This window comes from Lutra lutra, chromosome 6, assembly GCF_902655055.1.
Source record: "Lutra lutra chromosome 6, mLutLut1.2, whole genome shotgun sequence".
NCBI classification, from domain to species: domain Eukaryota; kingdom Metazoa; phylum Chordata; class Mammalia; order Carnivora; family Mustelidae; genus Lutra; species Lutra lutra.
The window spans coordinates 37,342,317-37,363,477 of NC_062283.1; the positions used below are offsets into that span (position 1 = coordinate 37,342,317).

Sequence of the window (21,161 nt, forward strand, 5' to 3'; positions counted from 1 at the left end):
AAATAAATGGATCAGCAAGTGAGGATTGCTTTTCAATCTACTGCATCCTTAAAAATGATTTGCTGCACTGTATAATCAAAGCTTAAAATTCTGAATTCTGGCGAAGGATTACCGCAAGGAAGAACAATGAAAACATTTAATAATTATATTAGTATTGCTATGTCTAGTAAAAAATCAATTGCATTTGGATGGGGGAGAACAATTTCCTTTCAAATGTGTAGACTCTTTGATTAATGAAACTATGATTAGATTGTAAAGGTATTCTTGAACATTTTAAGCCTTTCATTTTATACTATTTTTGTTCAGCATAATACACAAGCTGGAGTTTTAAGTAAAAGAAAAATTAATGATTTCCCAAATATTACCTATATTTGCATGAACTTAATTATTATTCTTTATTGAAGCATAGTTGACACACACTGTTACATTAGTTTCAAGTGTGCAACAGAGTGATTTGACAATTCTATACATTACACTGTGTTCCCCACAAATGCAGCTCCCACCTGTCACCATATAATGCTATCACAGTACCATTGACTATATATCATATGCTGTATCTTTCATCCCCATGGCTTATTCATTCTATAAATGGAAGCATGTACCTCCCACTGACCTTCACCCATTTTGCCCAATATCTTAGCTCCCTCCCCTCTGGCAACAATCAGTTTGTTCTCTGTATTTATGGGTCCATTTCTGTTTTGTCTGTTCATTTGTTTTATTTTTTAGATTCTACATATAAGTGGAATCATATGGTGTTGTCTTTGTCTGACTTATTTCACTAGCGTAATACACTCTAGGTCCATTCTTGTTGTCACGAATGGCAAGATGCCACTCTTTTTTATGGGTGAGTAATATTCCATCATATAAGTATACCACATCTTCTTTATCCATTCATCTATTGATGGACAATTTGGGTTGCTTTCATATATTGGCTATTGTAAATAATGCTGCAATAAGCATAGGAGTGCACATATCTTTTCAGATTAGTGTTTTTGCTTTCTTTGGGTAAATATCCAGTAGTGGAATTACTGGATTATATGCTATTTTTCTTAAAGATTTTATTTATTTATTTGCAGAGAGAGAGATCACAAGTAGGCAGAGAGGCAGGCAGAGGGAGAGGGGGAAGCAGGCTCCCTGCTGAGCAGAGAGCCCGATGTGGGGCTGGATCCCAGGACCCTGGGATCATGACCTGAACTGAAGGCAGAGGCTTAACTCAACTGAGCCACCCACGTGCCCCTCTATTTCTAACTTTTTGAGGAACCTCCATACTGTTCTCCACAGTGGTTTCACCAGTTTGCATTCCCAACAGCACATGAGGGTTCCTTTTTCTCCACATCCTCGCCAACATGTGTTATTTCTTGTTTTTTTTTGATTTTAGTCATTCTGACAGGTGTGAGGAAGGATTTCTCATTGTGGTTTTGGTTTGCATTCCAATGATGAGTGATGTTGAACGTCTTTTCATGTGTTTGTTGGTCATCTGTATGTCGTCTTTGGAAAACTATTCAGGTCCTCTGCTGAATTTTTAATAAGATTGTTTGTTTTTTTTTTTTTTTTTGGTGTTGAGTTGTGTAAGTTCTTATATATTTTGGATATTACCTCCTTATTGAATATATCATTTGTAAATATCTTCTCCCATTCTAAGTAGGTTACTTTTTCATTTTGTTGATGGTTTCTTTTGCTATGCAAAAGCTTATTTAGATGAGTTTAATTATTGGTCACAGTATATGTTACATAACTCAGTTCCATAAAATGAAATTCTAGATCTCTAAGCAAAACTGTTCAGTCAGCCTCTCACCTTTTACGGGTTACCTGAGAGGAAGGCCTCGTATGGCTTCAGCTGTGGACATATAAACACCTCAGGTCCAATGATTTGCTACAAGAGTAGCAATATGTTTTCAAGTTCAATTGGAAATTGTTTTTGCACAATTTAGTAGTTGATAAGTTAGATCAGGGAAGTTCCTCCAATATTCGGTATATCTTTCTTGTACAATATGGTAGCTAGTATCTATCATATTACTACTGACCTCTTGAGATATGGCTGGTGCCAATGAGGAATTGAATTTATAAGTTCAAATAACCATATGTAGCTGTTGGCAGAGTTCTGTATCATCGCAAGGGATACATGCATGAGAAATGCCTCAAAGGGCTCACTTTCTAACAGAACAGCTGATACTCCAAAATGTTTTTTGATATATCCAGAAGTATCAAAGATCTGTGCCTAGAAGTGGTTATATTTTGAGTGTATGTTGTTTGAGAAATTATACAATAGAAAAACTAATAAATACTTCAGTAAGGATTTTAAATACATGTGAACTTGACTTGTGATAACAATATCTCCATTCTCCTGGGAGCAAGCAGTCCTGATAAGGGTAAGATATATGATGGGTTCATATATATGATGGTTTCATATATAGATAGGGCATGGTGACGGATGTAAGGAACCCATAGAATAACTTGTGCACTTGCAAGTTGGAAAACACTTCTAGAATTAAAAGAAGAGAAGGAAAGATAATTAAAAGATAAAAATAGTAAGACGAAAAATTCACTGAAAGTGTGGCAACACTTCATAAGTGGTTAAGAAGCACCAGAGGATGAAAGGCTAGGAGCTCTGGGCCTCACATGTCTTGTGTGCATACTCAAGTGTGTGACACCTCTTTCCATTATGGTGATTATCACTTGGCTTCAGATCTGAAACTTCTACTACTTACGAATCTCTTTCTCTAAGAGAACAACATTTCTCTTTAATGCTCTTTAAAAAAAAAATAGAGATGGTTTGCATTAGAAAGCATGCCCAATGGTCTGTCGGTAGTCGTAGAGTAGTTTGACTTAAAAAATTAACACTTATTTCATCATTACATACAAAACGATGTCTTTCATGTAACTGAAGCACCCTCCCCTGCTTTTCCCCTACTCCATTTCTGTTGGAGGACCTGCGTGTTACAGCCACAGACAAAAGCTAAAGGTAGGCCTGTGCAGTGGTCATCCCTCACCAACACACCCACTTAAACCTACAGTCTAAACTAACACAGTGTGCTTGTCACTACCTCATGAAGACAAATCTCCTAACGTCTCAGATCGCCACACCAAACCCCAACAGTTTAGAAGTTCTGTGTCTCCCACTGCGTGTCAGGAAGGGAAGAAATCTCATTTTGTAGAATCATTGTCTCCGTAATTAAATACCAGCTTCACGGCATGGATTTAGAGAAAAATATACCTTGTGATTCTTAAGCAACCTGGTTTTAGGGTGGTTCTATTCTCAAAAGATATGGATGGCAATAGGAGAAGAATTTGTTTTTAATGCTGAAGCCAACCCAGAGTTATTGAAAAGAAAATGAAACGTTAAACAGCCTTATATGATGAGGTAGCTTCAAATCATATGCTTATTAGTTCATATTCTCAAACATTGACATATTCCATAATCCCACCAGCTCTTAAAATGGAATGAACTATTTCAAGTTATTGCTCTAGGTGGCATTAAAAGCAATCCCACGGGCAGTAAACCTTGACATCCGAAACAAATACGCTGTTCTTCAGAACAGCGGCCCACTTCTGCCTGGTGAAAGGAATCGCAATGCAGGGAACAATGGCGGGTTCTGCTCCACCCTTAATGATCAATAATGTTTCATCAAGTCACCCATAAGATACATGAGGTCATTCCAGGCCCGACACAACTGCTAACCTCTGCAGGTCCTTGCTGGCATGGTTAATAAATTTGAGCAACGCATGGGCCATTTACTGAAAACATATATTTTTCTTGCTGGGGGAGGGGGCGGAATGTCTACCCAAATCTAAGACTGTACGTTAAGTTCCAATCTCATTTTTATGAACAAAACAAATCAGTAGCTCTACTAAGCAGTGAAGCACAAAGACCGAAAACGACCCAGCAAGCACTCACAGAGACAGATGTTGCCCTCAACCTATTACACTGACATTTACCTGAATGAGGTTGGCAGCTGGGTTCCTTCTTTTCTCGAAGTGTTTCTGGCGGTGCTGTTCTTGTACTTTTAATGCAAAACCTGAGCCAAGAATGCCCTGGAACAAAATACAAAAATAGTACTTAAAATTTTTTTTCAAAAGGACTATTAAGTAAGACAAATATTAAAAAAAAAACCCCAACACCCTAAAATGAGTCTGAGAAAAGACAAACACTGTGCAACCTGTTCGTAAACATATTACTTATTAAAACAAATACTATTTACCTCTGTTATAACAGCATTGGCAATGGCAAGTTTTGAGGCAAGACCGCAAGAAAGGTAACAACTTTTGCGCTTTAGCCATTTATGATTTCTTATAGTGTGGTAAGGGGTAGCACAATCATAAATAAAAACTGTAATTTTGAAAATGTTTTTTTGTGTGGCTTTCTCCATAACACTTCTTTATGCTTAAGTTAGAGTAAATGCTTGTATCCATTTGGAATTAGGGGGCATGATAGAATTTAGAGGGTAGGAATTCTGGTTCTGGACAGAGGTGGTTTTAAAATCTGGGACAATTAACATCTGCTACTGTGGACATGAGAGTTTTTCTAGCACTTTGATGATACTATGAAATTTTATATTTTCCCACTCTTGAAATGGTGGGGGTATATTTAAAATCTGCCCCCGCTTCATTCTCCATGATGCTATAATTCTACGCATCTACCAAAGTAAAGTGAAAGGGGTGGGGGAGACAGCTAGCCACTTAGTTTTGAAGACAGAAAGTTTTCCATTTTGCCTGTTTATATAATAAAGACAAGAGCGTGGGTTATTGCAAAGCACAGTCCTGCTTCCCTGAGTTTTGATCTCACACGTGTAGCACTCCTTACCTTTTTGGTTTCAGCTCACCTATTGAGATTTTGAGGTTAGTGAGGCGGGTTGTCTCTCCTATGTGTATATTAGTACTGGTTTATTAGAAGCTGGTTAGCTTCTTTCTGCTTATCACTTGGAGCTGCCAAAATCCTGGCTCTTTGAAATGCTTCCGTCTTTTCAGTTTGCTTTGGTCTAACATCCATGGAATCGAGATGCTTTGTTTCAGCCTTGGGTTGGCTTTTGGGGCTTGTGAAATTCAGTCTCTGGGCTTTGTCTGTAAGTCTCCAATTTATTGGCGTGGGACATGGAGCTCCCCTGCTTTCAAGTCTGTGGTTTTAGTTGCTTGCTATAAATTACTACCTTTTTATTAAACTTCAAGGAGTCTGACCCTTAGGCTAGAGATGGATGTCTTAGAAGCACTGAGTCAGTATTTATTGTAGATAGGGAATGGTTGTTTTTCTTCTCTTTATATTTTTAAAGTAGGTCAAAGATGGTCTAGGCTACTGGGGTGGATGGTGGGGTTTTCATCGATAGGAGGTGTCAGGTCTCGGCTGGGTGACAACTAGGGGGAGATATTTATGGACTCTAGGTCACCTTTAACCTTCCTTCTTATCTTAGATGTCACAATTCTGAGTATATCTGTGACGAAAACCAGATAATTAGTAATGCAATTATGTTTAAAATATAGTTCTATGATAATACTGTTTGCTATTAATGAGCAAGAATCAACTCCATTATTAATTAGGATGAATGACTGTACTGTGAAGTTAGAAATTACATCATAGGTTCTGTTTTCCATCTGTCTTTTCCGTTACTGTCTCATGCCATCTGAGATCTTCAATAGGTTGAGGCGGCATCAACCAAACTTTGTGCAAACATAAAAACCTGGTCTGTGTGATCTTGTTTGTCGATTTAAACATTTCCATCCATCTAGAGGTTATAAAAATGACCTCCCAACTCTAGTCATTTATAACTCCAAAATTTTGTCCTGCTATTTGAAATCACTTAGGAAAGATTTATTTTCCTTTTAATGTTATTTTTCATGAAGTATAAACATGTGAAAGAGTATAAAACATTAGAGTTTATACAACATGCTTGTTGTACGTATTGTGTGTGGGTACATTACATACATAGCATCTATAATCCATTCACGGAGCATAATTCAGATTTTGTAGACATTAAATTAACAGCAATAGCTACCATTTTGGGGCACTTTTTATGTGAAAATGAGGCTTAAAGTTAGATCCCTTCTGGAAAATAAAGATAGGCCCTACATAGCACGAAATCAGCATTTGCCAAACAAACTAAAATGTGCTAAAAATCATACTGGCATTGCTTAGAAACATATATTAGTAGTTGGCAAATGTTTACTACATATCTCTTGCGCCAGACTGTACATTACAAAAGTTATTAAACCAGCTCTGCTCATTGTCTCATTATGGCTCCATTCCAATTTTCTTCCACCTCTTTAAGTTCACAGCTCAGTGAACCTAACTAGAAGCCTGCTAAAATAAAGTCCATTATGTTTTATATATTTAGCTCATGAGAGATATTTATGATATATACGTATATAATCCATGTGCGGTCTCTTCAAATACCCAACATCAATATGATGAAAATTCTTAGAAACCGAGTTTGGTTTTAATTCATTGTCTAAGATCTTGTGACTTACATTTTTAGGTTTTATGTTTTAGTGCTCTGTTGAGAAGTGCTACATAAACAGTAAGTAGAGAGAAAATGTGTCTTGGTAAATATTTTAAATATTTTTCCCTTTTCGCCTCCTAGATTTAAGGAGCGCACTGTGCATCTGGCACAGGCAGATGGACTGGACCGAGCAATACCCGCAGCAGGAAGGAAGGAGCATCTGAAAGGGGAGAGAGGTCTGTCTGTGAGGACGACGGTGAGGAGTACAGTGCCTCTGCCTGTCCATAGCTCTGGGAGGCTCTGGGGGGCTCTGGGGCTCAAGGAAAGCGACCTATCCAGGGAGTTTGGGAAGGGTGGCCTGTGTGCCTCAGTGATGTTCAGGAGAGTCCTTCTGCTTAGACGAAAGACGGTGAAAGGCTCTTCTCGTTCTTGGTCCTTGGGTTTCCTGGGTGGGAGGAACCCCAAGCAGGATGGCTCACGACTTACCTCTAACATTCCTAGCAAATCGTACTCGTCTAAATCTTGATCACATAGCACTGTTGCGTGGGCAGGTACTTAAAACAAAATAGCATTTCCAGCCACCTTGTTTTTCCTTTTTTAAGGGTATATATGGACCATTTGGTCTTTCATTCAATAAGTAAGAACTCAGCCCCTGATGGTGAGGTTGCAGTAAAACGCCGTGGTAAAGCCAGTTTCTCTTGGCATTGTGAGGGAATGTTCCGTTCTGGGCAAGCAAGTTTTTCACACTTCCCACATATATTAATTTAATTTGCATATATGAACATTGTAATCACTTTATCGGGAAACATTCCCAAGAGCACCTGCTTCGTGTCTGATCTTTAACCTAATAGAATGACAGATTTTTTTTTTTTAAAGATTTTATTTATTTATTTGAGAGAGAGACAGTGAGAGAGAGCATGAGCGAGGAGAAGGTCAGAGAGAGAAGCGGACTCCCCGCGGAGCCGGGAGCCGATGCGGGACTCGATCCCGGGACTCCAGGATCATGACCTGAGCCGAAGGCAGTCGTCCAACCAACTGAGCCACCCAGGCGTCCCTAGAATGACAGATTTAACCTTCTTGTGATAGCTCAGGGTTTCATTATGGGAACTGGTATTTGGCTGTGCTGGTTGTAGCCAGCTTCTGGGAGGGGGTCGACCCTAATGCTAATTGGCCCCAGGTCCTTCCACACTTTGAACACTTGTGTCTGCTTACCCCTTACAGATATTCCCCCCTCCTTTGTTGTTAGTCTTCTAGCATCTCCTCCTGTTACAGTATTTGCTCAATCAGTCTACCTCTCTGCCTTTGCTGTTTATAATCTTCAGAGAATTGTGAAACTATGTAGCTCAGCTTATCAGAATTTTCTCTAAATTAAGAACAGGTTATGATTTAGGTCTTAAGAGGCTCTCCCATGAGGAGAGCACCCACACTGCTGTTGATTTTAATAGCCCAGAGGTTGCCTCCCTCTGTAGCTTTTCACGGGATCACAGAGGTTGTTTTGTATGTGTTCTCAGGATAAGCATAAAAACAAAATCAGCAGGTATATTGGTTAAAAAAAAAAAAGCCCAAGAATGTATTTTATTGCTCCTAAAAGTATTTTCATGTAGGGAATTTGATTATTGAATGACTCTCTGCTCTGAACTGGATTGTTGAGCTTGCCAGAGAAGTTGATTCTGGATAAGTGAGGTATTTTTTTTTGACTCTCCCTTATTTTTCACTTCACAACAGGAAACAATATATCTAGATTCCTACAGAAAATGGAAGAAACACTTCATGAAAGTTTTCTTCGTGACAAGCATTTCACTTATATTACCACATTGGTCTTCACAAAATTTCTCTGGGTGCCATAATTCTTCCTCTATCATAGATGAGGAAACATACCCAAGCTTAAACGGTATCCCTCCAAAATTCATATGTTGGAGTCCTAGTTCCCAGCACCTTAGAATGTGACCTTACTTGGAGATAAGGCCTTTACAGAAGTAATCAAGTTACAAGGAGGTCATTAGGATGGGCCCTAATATAGTATCCCCGGTGTCCTTATGAGAGGAAATTTGGACATGGGCAGGTACAGAGGGAAGACAATGTGAAGACAGAGGGTGAAGACTGCCATCCATGAGCCAAGGGAATAAGTCTGGAACAGTTCCTTCTCTCATGGCCTTCAGAAGGAACCAGCTCTATCACCTCCTCGATTTTGGACTTCTTGACTCCAGAACTGTGAGATAACAGATTTTTGTTGTTTAAGCCACCCAATCTGTGATACTTTTACAGCAGCCCTAGCAAATGAACACCGTCGCATTAGCAGTGTTTGTGCTGTAGTAGTACATGGCTTTACATTCAAGCTAAGATCTAATGCTCACGCGTATGCACAGTCTTTTCAGTGTCTTCTCTGTCGTCTTGTATTGTATGGTCTGGGGCAGAAGCAGCTGGTCAGTCCAGAGCTGAGCTCCCGCCACGGAAACAACATGGGCAACCTCTGTGCTCATTCATGGACAGAGGAGGAGCCCTGTGAGCTAAAGGCTGGGGTGTGAAAATCCCTAGTCCCTTGGCTTCCTTTGAAGGGGTACTCTGGGGTCGCTCGGCAGAGGCTGTGACACAACTCAGCTTTTGTCTGGAGCAAGACTGAGGCTATTGTTCCTTAAGCACGACTGAGGCCACTACTGTCACGCTCCTTTTGATGGCTCTCTTCCCCTAGGAGAGGTGGAGTGAACAACAGTGAAAGTCTGGGCATAGAGGCAAATCGTAATATTTTACCAACAGCCAGTAAAGAAACAGGAAGGTATAATGATCAGAAAGCAAACTTCATCTGTTAAGGAGAAAATAATCCGAAGCTTGGGAGAAGATAAGTGTGCTCTTCATTCTGATAAGATGCAGAAGCTGTTCATTAGGAAAAATCAATGATGATGACAGAAAGAACAAATCATCTGACACATAGAAACCCTTTCAGGTTGTCGGCTTCTCACTCAAATGGATCTGGAGAGGTAAATGCTCCACTTGCCACACCCATCTCTTCAGCAGCACACATTATAAGCCAAAATGGAGAGATCAGTTTAAAAAGAAGATATTTTTAAATCTTTACACATATTTTAAATGCATTAGTAGCATGCTGATCGAGAGGTGATGCCATCTGAATTATTATTTGGACATAAAGACCCAGCAGGTATAGAACTCCCAGGTTGAGCATCTCCAAGGGAAGACCATATTTCATAAATTTTCCAACTAGATGTATGTGGAAGAGTCAACATGTTATCAATACAATTATATTTGTAAGCAATATAGATATGTTCCTGGGCATTCCAATTTGTGAAAGCTCACGCTAATAAACCTCTAAGATTTAATTTAAGTCGCTTTATTTTTGCCAAGATACTCACGGCAGGAAGTGCAAAGAAAGAAATGCCAAGGAGTGCAAAGCCTGCAGAAAGCAATCTTCCCAGCCAAGTCAGGGGAGTTTTGTCTCCATAACCAATCGTTGTCAATGTAATCTAAAAACAAAATAAATAGAACGTGCAGCTTAAGTACTTGAGAGGAAAGTTAGAGCCCATGAACAGGAGGCAAAGCAACGTTTCCACTAAATCATTATTCAACAAGCCTTGTTGGCCCATTTTATTACTGTGCTTTAATTTTCCGTGACGCATAACAGAGCTTCTCTTTGTTTAAGGAAGGGAATAACCTACATACTTGTTCCTTCCTTATAACACAATTTTCCATCTTTTCTCAGTGCATTCAAAGAAAGGTTATTTAAATAAGTGGATAACCATCAGTGATACAGAAATGATAGCACCATGGATTTAGGACTGGATCAGTACACAAAACAATAACTTATGTTAATTGAGGCTGTCTATTTATTACCTTGGCAGGCATTTCCTGGAGGTCTGGCATGTGCAAGGTACGTGTTATGATTTGTAGTGGAACAAAAATGAGAGGTACACAGTTCTAGTCCTAAGATATTTACGGCGCAGGAGGGGAGACATGTCACACACAAATCATTAAAACACAAAATAGGGCAAGACAGGTATGACGATGGATGCATATATAATCTGTTTTGGGGACTCAAAGAACAGATTGATCATCACCAGCTTGGGGGGTGCCAAGGAGGTTTTACTGGGGAGATGTTAGCAAACATGGGTTTTGAAGGAGAAGCAATATTTTGAGAGGCAGAAATGATAAAGAAGGTGATCTAGGGAGGGAAAAGAGGTGACCAGCTGCCCAGTAGTGAGGACAAATAGGGTAGGTTCTAGAAGGTGTAAGTTGCTCAGTTGGGCTGGAGCATGGTGGGTCTGAAGAGGATGACTGGAAGGGGAGATTAACTAGATATGCTATAGCTTAGATCAGGGAGTGTCTCTGAAAAACAATATTTGGATCACATCTCTGCCATGATCAGACTTCCGAGAATCTTCCCATGCATCTTAGAACAAAGTCCCGTCTCCTCTCCAGGGCCCACAAGGTTCTGCATGACCTGGTACAACAATGCAACAAGTGAATTGGGACGGTATGGGAGTGCAAAGTAAAGAGATGTGTTAGCAAGTTCAATAGAAATGCATTTGTTAATTCTCTGGGATGAAAGGGAAGACTAAGTCAACAAGGACTTAGACATTTCAAGGGGAAGATGGTTGAGCCATAAATAGAAATATGATAATGGGAAATGGAAGACTTTGAAGCAAAGACAGAGAGTTTGGTTTTGCAAATAAGTGTTTTTGAAATGTTAGCAGGACTCTGATGTAGAAATGTCGAGGAGGAAATTGAGATCGAGAGCTCAAGTCTTGAAAGAGAGAGATTGGGTTCGGCAGGAGATTCGAGTTTTGGAATCAGGCACAGGATGATTGTTGAGGATTTGTGAATAAATGAGACTGCGAAGGCTGCAAAGAAGAGGTCCATGGGCATCTCGGGAAACAGACATAGAAGGGATGGAGGGGAAAGGAAAGTCAGAGAAGAATAAATATTTTGAAAAGTAAGGGAACTAGAAATGGGTTATATAAATGGAAACTCAATAGAGAAGACAGAGTTTCATAAAGCGGATCCCTGGTATCACAGTCTCATAGAAAACCAGGACAATGAGGACTGAGAAAACATACTGGGTATGGAGACAGATGGCTACTGATGTCTAAGAAAGTGGTTGCTTTGGTTTTATCCTCCTACTGGACCTTTGACAGCAGGGTTACGTTTGAGAGGTAGAAATGATAGGAAACAATGCTCCATGATGCCAGACCTTTTAGAAACTTCCAACTCAGCTTCTGAGCCCTCCCCAGGTTTTTCTTCTCACTTCCATGGGTTTTCTCTTGATATCTTTGGTGGCTCCTCTTACGTGGCATCTCCCACACAAGTCAACCTCTGACTATTGGATTCTTAAGGTTTGGTTCTGAGTTTTCTCTTTCAAAAAATTCTGTTCTTCTCTCACTTTCTTTCCTCTTTTTTTTTGTTTCTTTCCTCTTCTATTCTCTCTTTTTTTCTCTCCTCCCAGCTGATTTTAGTGTTCTCATGAATGTAAATACCATTTTTATGGTGCACACCAAATTTATACCCCCAGGCCAGATTCTTCTGAGCTCCAGATTCATCTATGTGCAGTTGATATTTCTATCTGGATGGCACATAGTCATTTAAACTTAACACGTTTAAAACAGGGGTGCCTGGGTGGCTCAGTGGGTTAAAGCCTCTGCCTTCGGCTCAGGTCATGATCTCAGCGTCCTGGGATTGAGCCCCGCATCTGGTTCTCTGCTCAGCGGGGAGCCTGCTTCCCTCTCACTCTCTGCCTGCCTCTCTGCCTACTTGTGATCTCTGTCAAATAAATAAATAAACTCTTAAAAAAATGTTTAAAACAGAAAACTTATTCTCTCCAAACCTGTCATTCCCCCAAATGCATCCCCTCACAGCCTAATCGAGGGCACCACCATCCACCCAGATGCTCATGTCAGAAGCCTCGGTGCTTGTTTCCCTCACTCCCTCCCTGAGTCTATCAAGTCCCATGGGTTCTAACTCCCAAAGATACTGCCAAATCATCCCCTGCTCACTGTCTTCCCTGCCATGGTGACAGGCCAGGCTGCTGCAGCAATTTCTCAATTGCTCTCTCTGCTTTTGTTCTTGATTCATTCCCTCCAGTTCCTTCTCCCTATATCCGTGAGGGGAATTATTTTGTTACTCCCCTTTAAAAAGCCTTCAACAGCTACTCATTGAATTCAGAATAAACTCTAAGACCCTAACTATGGCCTACCTGATCTGGTCTCCACCTACCTCTCCAAGATCACTCTGATTTCACCCTTGTTCACTGTACTTTGACCACAATGTACTTTCAACTCCTCAAATAGGCCAGGTTATTTCTACCACAGGACCTTTGCATATCCTATATCCTGTTTCTTCAGCCAGAACTACTCTTCTCCCCACCCTTCCTAGAGCTCCTTCTCATTCTTCAAGTCTTATCCAAAATACTCTGTCATCAGAGTGGTCTTCCCTACACACCCTGTCTATAACAGGGTCTTCAGTTACTTTCTATTTCAGCCCCTTGTTTCTTAATAGCACTTAGTATAAGTGGTAGGTTTCTGCATATTTTTTTTTTTGGAGAGAGGTCCCTTTTTCCTTTACCAGAAAGGTAACCATGTCTTTATTATCTCTCTAACATCTAGCATGATGCTTGCCACAAAGTAGGATGAACACAATAAATATTTAGTAAATAAATGAAGAATCCTTTCAAGAACACTGGTAACAAATGGAGTGAGAAAAATCAGGCCAGAACTTCCAGAAACCTCTGACTTGAAGACAGACTTTCTAGGATGTCTTTGTGCATATCTACAGAGAGAGTGAGTCTGAGCTGGGGAGGAAGAGTGGTAGCTTCATTACAGGGTGAGGCAACCATGGAGGAAAGAAAATAGGATCAAGGGTACAACTGGAAGGGTTAGCTTTGGCATTGTGGAAGGACATGTCTTCTACCATGGGAGAAAGCTGTGGACATAGTATGAGTGAAGAGCAGCTTTGGAATGCCTGAGTTGGTTCTCTTCAGTTTCAGTAAAAGTGAGGGTGGGGGTTAGCTGTGGGGAGTGAAAGACTTAGAGCTTCGGGCAGTGACCTTGTGAGAGAGTGTCAAGGACAAATCAGCAAGAGAACAGGGAAGGCTCATCCAAGGTTGGGGAAAGAGAATTTGTGAACCTAGTGGCCAAGTTAATCACACATCGCTAGCAGTATTAGGGGTGGGGGTCTCCAAGGAATTCCTTGAGATTGCAGAAAAAATATTCCTGGCTCATTTTGTTATAGGTTCTTAATCCTAAATATGTGGGAAACATTTTAATCTATACTTTTTCTGCAAAATAGCTTAATCCTTTTCCAGCAGTTTAATCATAATAAACTGAAGGAGGTATTTCATGGTTTGGTCACAGCAATGAGGGTACATTTCACGGTAAACTTTACATTCTAATAATGCAATAGTCTCCCCTTATCCATGAGGGATACATTCCAAAATCCCAATGGATGTTGAACCCTACATACACTGTTTTTTTCCCCTAAACACACATACCTATAATAAAATTTAATACATAGATACAGTAAGAGATCAACAATAACTTATTATAGGAACAACTACAGCAATCTACTGTAATAAAAGCTATGTGACTGTGGTTTCTCTTGAAATACAATACTGCCCTCACGTTTCTTGTGATGATATGATAAAATGCCTACGTGATGACGTGACATGAATGACGTATGCCTGATGACGTAGCGTTAGGCTACTATCTACCTTCTGACTAGGACCAGGTGCTTCCCAAGGAAACAGAAGGTAGGTAACAGAAACAGTGGAAAGAGAGACCACGGATAAGGGGGAGCTACCAGGCATCTGAGTTATTCTCCTTGGCTTATCGTTCAGAGAGCAGTTTTTTTGTTTGTTTGTTTTGTTTTTTTAAACCACCGCTTTTATTTATTTATTTTTTAAAGATTTTATTTATTTATTTGACAGAGAGAGATCACAAGTAGATGGAGAGGCAGGCAGAGAGAGAGAGGGAAGCAGGCTCCCCGCCGAGCAGAGAGCCCGATGCGGGACTCGATCCCAGGACCCTGAGACCATGACCTGAGCCGAAGGCAGCGGCCTAACCCACTGAGCCACCCAGGCGCCCCTAAACCACCGCTTTTAGGTCGAAAGAATGAGACACAGCAAAATGACGATGTGCCCAGTGTTTCATTCTGAGTAGAGAAGAATGCCTGCTCTCTCTCATTCTGAATTTAGAGCTGCCCTCCCTCTTACAGGCATGCTTTGTCGGAGAGAAAGGAAGCCCGGGAACGCTGAGAGCGGCCTCCCTGCCCTCCTCTCTGCACTGGGTTCAGGCTGGCACGCAGAGTCTGGAAGGGCTGGTGGCCAAGCCCAACAACTTCCTCCACTCCGATTTCAAAGTTTCTCAGGATGTTGTTCGGTTGAAAGCATAGAGGTCTTCCATTGCCAGCCAGGCTTGAGAAGGATCTGGCAACAGGGTAGCAGTTTCGTCTCAGTCCATGCTGGGGAGCAGGACTTTCCTTTGTCTCACGCTTGCTGGGAGCAGGTCCCTTTCTGTGGCTGCAAAGGGGGTAACTGGACTCCCTGAAGGGGACAGACGGGTAGTATCAGGGATGAAACTGACATTTCGAAGATGCACTTAGAATAAAACGATGTGAGCCTTCTTTACGAATTCACACGGACCCGTCGGCTTGATTCGGCCCCTGGCTTCCTAAGCAATGACCGGTTGCATGTGATGAGACCATCCTCCGATGAGGCCTGCATAGATGGTCATTGATTTTTCTGGACTTTTAGGTCAAGTTGTCCTTGAAATACCAGTGTGTCTCCTGGAACAGCACAACTACATTATGTTTCTTTTCTTTTCCTAGCCTCTGGAATGCCCTGCTAACGATTATCAGCTGGTTCTTTGTACCTGAACTGAGTAGCAGCCTTGGGCAGGCAGGGGGTTATTCTGCCACACTTGTGCCAAACAATAAACCCAGTTCATCTTTTAGAAATCCTGTGAAGCGTTCAGGGGCCGAACCTAGTAATGATGAGTTTCACTGGGATCCAAACTCAGAGAAAGGTAGGCTCACACAGAAGCCCAAAGACACCAGCTCATCAGGGGAGCTCCTGGAACAACAGCTTCTTTCAAAGAAACTTGAGAGGCTGCCTGTGTGATCTTCAGGGGCTGGCGGAAAGGTACCATATTGGACATAATTCCATTTTGGACCTACTTTCAGAGCTTAAAGGATATATGCCTTTTGCACAGGTTAACCTGCGCTGAATAGATTAAATTTTAAAAATGTATTTATGCATTTACTCATGTTTTTACATATGGATTATTGATTCTTACTCATTGACTTTAGACTATGGTTTTACAATATCTTTGGAAAGTCTGTGAGGTTTTGATTTTACTTATGAACATGAAAAGACAGACTAAAAAAATGTCAACTATCTCTTCCAGTGCAGTTGTGGGGAGACGACTACTTTCTTTGAGTGAAAGGATGCCATTTAATGCCACACTTTGTGACCGGAGGTGGAAACCAGCAGAGGCATTGTCAGGTGATAGCTGGACCGGATGGGTCAGGATCTGAGAGGGAAAGGCTCCCTTCAGCCTCAGTCAACCTCAGGAACGCTGGTAGTTTGAGCTATTGTTCCGTCAGGCCATTTACTTGAAGGTGATCTGGCAGATGGGAAAGGTTCAGATAAGTTTTTGCCATCATATTGCATGTTCTCAGTTGCTGCCATGCAGGTGAGAAAATATATTTTCTGAAAAATCTGTGGGTTGCAGATGTTGGTATAAATGTGTGTTTGTGGTAGCAAAGGTGGACTTGGAGCCCTTAGTGTGTTTAGTAATCGAGAAGTCTTGTCTTCAGGAATAATACTGCAAAACACATGCAAATTCGGGCCCAAGATTTCTTGATTTTTCTTCCCTCTTCTTTTGTTTTCTTTTTGTGTGGGATGGCAGATGCTATGGTCAGATTATAATTTGGACACTGGGAAGACTATCACTTTTTTTTTTTCTTCAATAAGAGAATTAATTACAGACCAGTAGACATAAACCCATCCTTCTTCTCTTCAAGTAACAAATCGATAAACATTTATTGGTCTAATTTTGAGAATACAATTATGACTACTACTTTACAGCTAATTCATTTATAAGAACAAGTTAAGAACATACTATTTGTAGATTTCCAAAGCACAGTATAGTTTCCCTATAAGGCCGTGCTTCAGAGGATGATTCACATGAGGAGTTTGTCAACTGTCTCTTTCCCTCCCTTTCCCTTTTCCTCCCCCGCTCCCCCCTTCTTCTCTTCTCTTCTCTCTGGGTTACTTCCTGAACACCTAGTTTCAGAGAGTGGGTAGCCTAGAACCTGTGCAGGAATTTGTTCATCGTAAATTCGTAGATGAGAAAGGTTTTGAGTGTGCAAATAGCAGACTCTCTCGTAGGGGTGGCTTCATATCCTGTGGGTCCTACTGTGGCAGGCAGCTCAGGGTAACAGGATTCTTTGTTGTTCTTCCAAGCTCGTTGTCAAATACGTAACAACAGTAGTGACTAAAATTTGTTCAGTGCCCGATCTAGGCCCTACATATCCTCATCTCGTTTACTACCCATAGCAACTTTGTGTTTGGGTAATGCTATTTTCTCAGTTTTATAGAGATAGTAAATGATTCGCTGAATACCGCACCTCTGCTAAATCCTGGCGATGGGGCTGGAAGCCAAGTTTCCTGACTTTAATTCTTCTGTTCTTTTCCATACAGTGTGCGCTCAGTGTTTAAGGACTAAAATCAAGTAAAAGTATTCAGCACCATGTGTAAGATGGCATTTACTAATGGAACAGACGTCTTAGGAAAAGCTTCCCACCGATATATTTCACATACCCGTGCCATCCAGGCGGGCACACAATACAGAGGCTCACAGCAGCTAAGATGTTTTGGTGGGTAGCAGCTTGTGCATGTGTGTCTCAGTTTTTGCTTGGTACTTAACAATGTTCTTGAATAGTTAGGGTTGGTGTGTTGATGATGTCTTGGCCAAGTAAAGCTTTGATACCATCAGATAATGCTTTGGTAGTGAGAAATAATTGTTAACTTTTATTTAATGTGCCAACTCTGAGTCAGAGAACGATAGCTTATCAAAGTTGCAGAAAATATTTTGTACTGGTGAGCTCAGTGGAAGGAGGGTTGATTCTCAGTGCTATGAGACACAAGGGTATTTTTTTTTTTAAAGATTTTATTTATTTATTTGACAGAGAAAGAGAGATCACAAGCAGGCAGAGAGGCAGGCAGAGAGAGAGAGGGGGAAGCAGGCTCCCTGCTGAGCAGAGAGCCCAATGCGGGGCCCTGATCCCAGGACCCTGAGATCATAACCTGAGCCGAAGGCAGAGGCTTAACCCACTCAGCCACCCAGGCGCCCTGACATAAGGGTATTTTTGTTTATTCCACAAATTGACACCACTTTTTGTTCTTAGATTTTTTCAGGAGGATGAAACTCATGACATCTATTTGGGCTCTACAACCCGCTAAGTGCACCATACACTACACTATCCATAAAGCCTTCTGTATTATTTGCTTTGAGAAAGGCTGGAAGATTTTCAGCATGAATTCTAGGACTAACTGGCTTATATCCAATTCTTCTACATGCCTGAAGTAATCAAGTCAAGCACAGGGTCCCAGGTGGAGGCTATCGTCAGATGCTGACTCAAGAATACTTATAGGATTTGCTGTTGTGTGCTTCTTAAGAAAAAAGCCACCCCACCACACTGTCTTCATCACAGAAATAGCAATAAGTAGAGAACAAACTGGCCTTTAAGAACAGCTCATTATCAGGCAATATTACTTCAGGAAGACCTGATCGTAAGTTATTTCAGAATAAATCTAAGGCAAATCAAAAGGAGAAAAATAATAACAGGGAAGAAGGAGATAATAATAGGAAATAACTCCGGGGAGACTTGTTCTTAAATTATTTCAGAATAAATCTGAAGCAACCAAAAAGGAGGAAAATAATAATAGGAAGTAACATCAAATGGAGCTCTGCCCAACAAATGAAGATCCTCTTTTCCTGTAGCTGCCAGGGCTTCAGCCACGAGTTGTTTCCCCTTGACCCTCTTCTACTTCTGTCACAAACGTCCCTTCAGAACTCAGAACATCTTTTTATTCTAACCCCCAATTCCCAAGTCCCTTTTGTGCTTAAGCTGTGAGTCTTCCATGAAGTAAAGAGCCCTTTGTTCCTTTTGTTACAAAGGTGCTTCCATCTAACATCCATAACGAAATGTTTTTGCCAACAGTGGCTACCATCTTTGATTGGGCACTGGCTGTGGTCTTAGTACCAGGCCCTTAATATTGATTATTACACTTATTTAACAAACTAGGTGGTACGGAATTGTCTTCAGGGATCAGAGTTGTTTGAGTTGTTACTGGCTTTGAGTAGTGCTGATCACACATGAATCCCTCCCAAAGTGGGTTTTGGGGATAGCCCTCGATATTTTTTTAACAAAAGGATGTTAATAATTACGATTCAGAATTCACTGAAATATTGTACCCACAAACCACAAACTGCATTTTGATACTTAATGTCAATAATTTGGGCTTTCTTAATGAAGAGAATCTCCTATTTTTTTTTTTTTAACTGAAGTCTAACACTTAGAAACACTAGTTCAGGGTGCTTTCATTTCTCTGTTAATTCTGGGTACTTCCAGAGTTAGCAAGGTGTCCATTATGTGCAACATAGACAATTTTAACTAGAAAGTATCCAGCCACATATTTTACTAAGGTCTTGAACAATATATAATAAAAGGTATAATGTTCTAAATTTATTTTATTTCATATTGGAGACCCAATATATGTTCTTCTTATAAGGAATAGAAATAGGGGTGCCTGGATGGCTCAGTCAGTCAAGCCTCTGCCTTCAGCTCAGGTCATGATCCCAGGGTCCTGGGATGGATCCCTGCATCCAGCTCCCTGCCCAGTGGGGACCCTGCTTCTCCCTCTCCCTCTGCCTGCATCTCTCTCTCCCTCTGCCTGCCAGCTCCCCCTGTTTGTGTTCTCTCTCTGTGAAATAAATAAATAAAATCTTAAAAAAAAAAAGAATAGAAATAATAAGCACTTTTTTTTTTTTTTTTGTATATTTTTAGGCTTCAGACAATTTCATTAATGACTCAGTTAATATCAACAAACCCACTGTGGACCAACAGGCCTTTTCCTAGAAGCTTGACATCTTAGAAGATTATTCAAGACCAGATTTTTTTTTTTTAATTTAAATGGAGAAATAATTAGGCCATTCAAAGAACCCGTTAAGTACAGGTTAAGCTTAGTCAGAATATGACTACTGAAAATGGCAATCAATGAAAATATGTTACTTCCCCTCTGAAAGTCAAAGATATGACCTTTGAAAACCTGCTACGTGGGTTATTCTGGCAAAAGAAATAAGCCTGTGACTAAGTGAGCAGTATATTAAGAGTTTCCCACACACTGTTTAACATACAATACAGCAATTCTGATTAGTAATAAGGACAAAAGGAAGACTATTGGAAAGAAGGAAAAGAGTGGCCAGGCTGAACTCACCAACGACTGCATCTCAATGGGACAGGTGCTTGAATGTCTCAAGCATTTAAGTACGTTAGAATTATCAAAGAAAAACAGAAACTAAACTTAAATTCAAATTGTTGCTTTGAAGCCTGGGATAATGAACTGCCTTCCCCTTGCTGGCTAGAAAAGCCTCCTGTTTTCTGTTTACACAGTTTATCACACAATGAGTCACAGATTTTCACTTGCATTCTACATCTAAAAGGTATTTCAAGAATGTCACACGACTGCTCTCTTTCAGGTTTTCCTCCTTCCTCCTTTCAAAATGTCCATTAATGCTTGTGGGGTAGGAGGGAGGAGCTGGGAACCAAATTATTACACTACTAGATTGCTTTGTTCCTAACGATACAATCTTGAAGACACTGACTTTGATAATTTAGGAAAAAAATCCTAACCTTCAGGTGAAGCTATTTCTGATTCTTATTCATTTTACTGCTGCTGTGTGGCCAATAAATATACCAAGTTCTGTTCAATACAAGCCCTGACAACTTTTCTTTGTCCTTGACAAAAATTCTAGTTCTCACTGATGCACTTTTGATGAGTAACAGAACAATGAAAGAATTGGGAAACTTAACTCTATGTTCCACGAAATGAACAACCAACTTATAAATACATATATTTATTTTTTAAGTAGGCTCCATGCCCAGTGTAAAGCCTAATGCGGGGCTTGAACTCATAACCCTGAGATCAGATCGGAGCTGAAATAAAGAGTAGGACACTTAACCTACTGAGCCACCTAGGTGCCCCCCAACTTATACATATTTTGCCCACAGTTTAGGTGAAGGATGTATTTTAATTTTGGTGACAATCTATCACTCAAGAAATATTACTGATGATTTATTGGAGAACTTAATTTTGTTGGGTCAAAGAGATGGGAAGCTGTTTAGACAATTATAAATGCTGTATGTTTTCACAAAACACCCTTTTGGAATGTCTTAAGGAATAAAATAGAAAGAAATAGAGTTCATATATTACAGAAAGCATTCTCTTATCTTATTAGGGCCCATGTTTCAATGACTGTTTTATAAACTCTTTACAATGCAGACAAGATTTTTGCTTTAATGGAAAACTATGCCTTGCTTGGAGCACACCCTTCCAGGTTATCAACTTCTGACTTTATGGGGCTCTGCATTTTTCATGGCTTTTGAGCTATTTTGCAGCTCTGTAAGTTATAGATAACTGGGAGCATTGCAAAATAATTCTTGTCTATA

At 40.4% G+C, this 21,161-nt stretch overlaps 1 protein-coding gene across 8 annotated transcripts in view; it reads right to left on the reverse strand.

Annotated features, from left to right (window-relative positions):
- KCNQ5 (potassium voltage-gated channel subfamily Q member 5) overlaps positions 1-21,161 on the reverse strand; it is a 535,207-nt gene that overhangs the window by 80,482 nt on the left and 433,564 nt on the right. For all 8 annotated transcript variants that reach the window (XM_047732060.1, XM_047732062.1, XM_047732061.1 and 5 more), the window contains 2 exons: positions 9,794-9,904; positions 3,937-4,032 (listed from right to left, as the gene is read on the reverse strand). In XM_047732060.1, the coding sequence (XP_047588016.1) occupies positions 3,937-4,032; positions 9,794-9,904 (207 nt within the window). The remainder of the gene's footprint in view (positions 1-3,936; positions 4,033-9,793; positions 9,905-21,161) is intronic.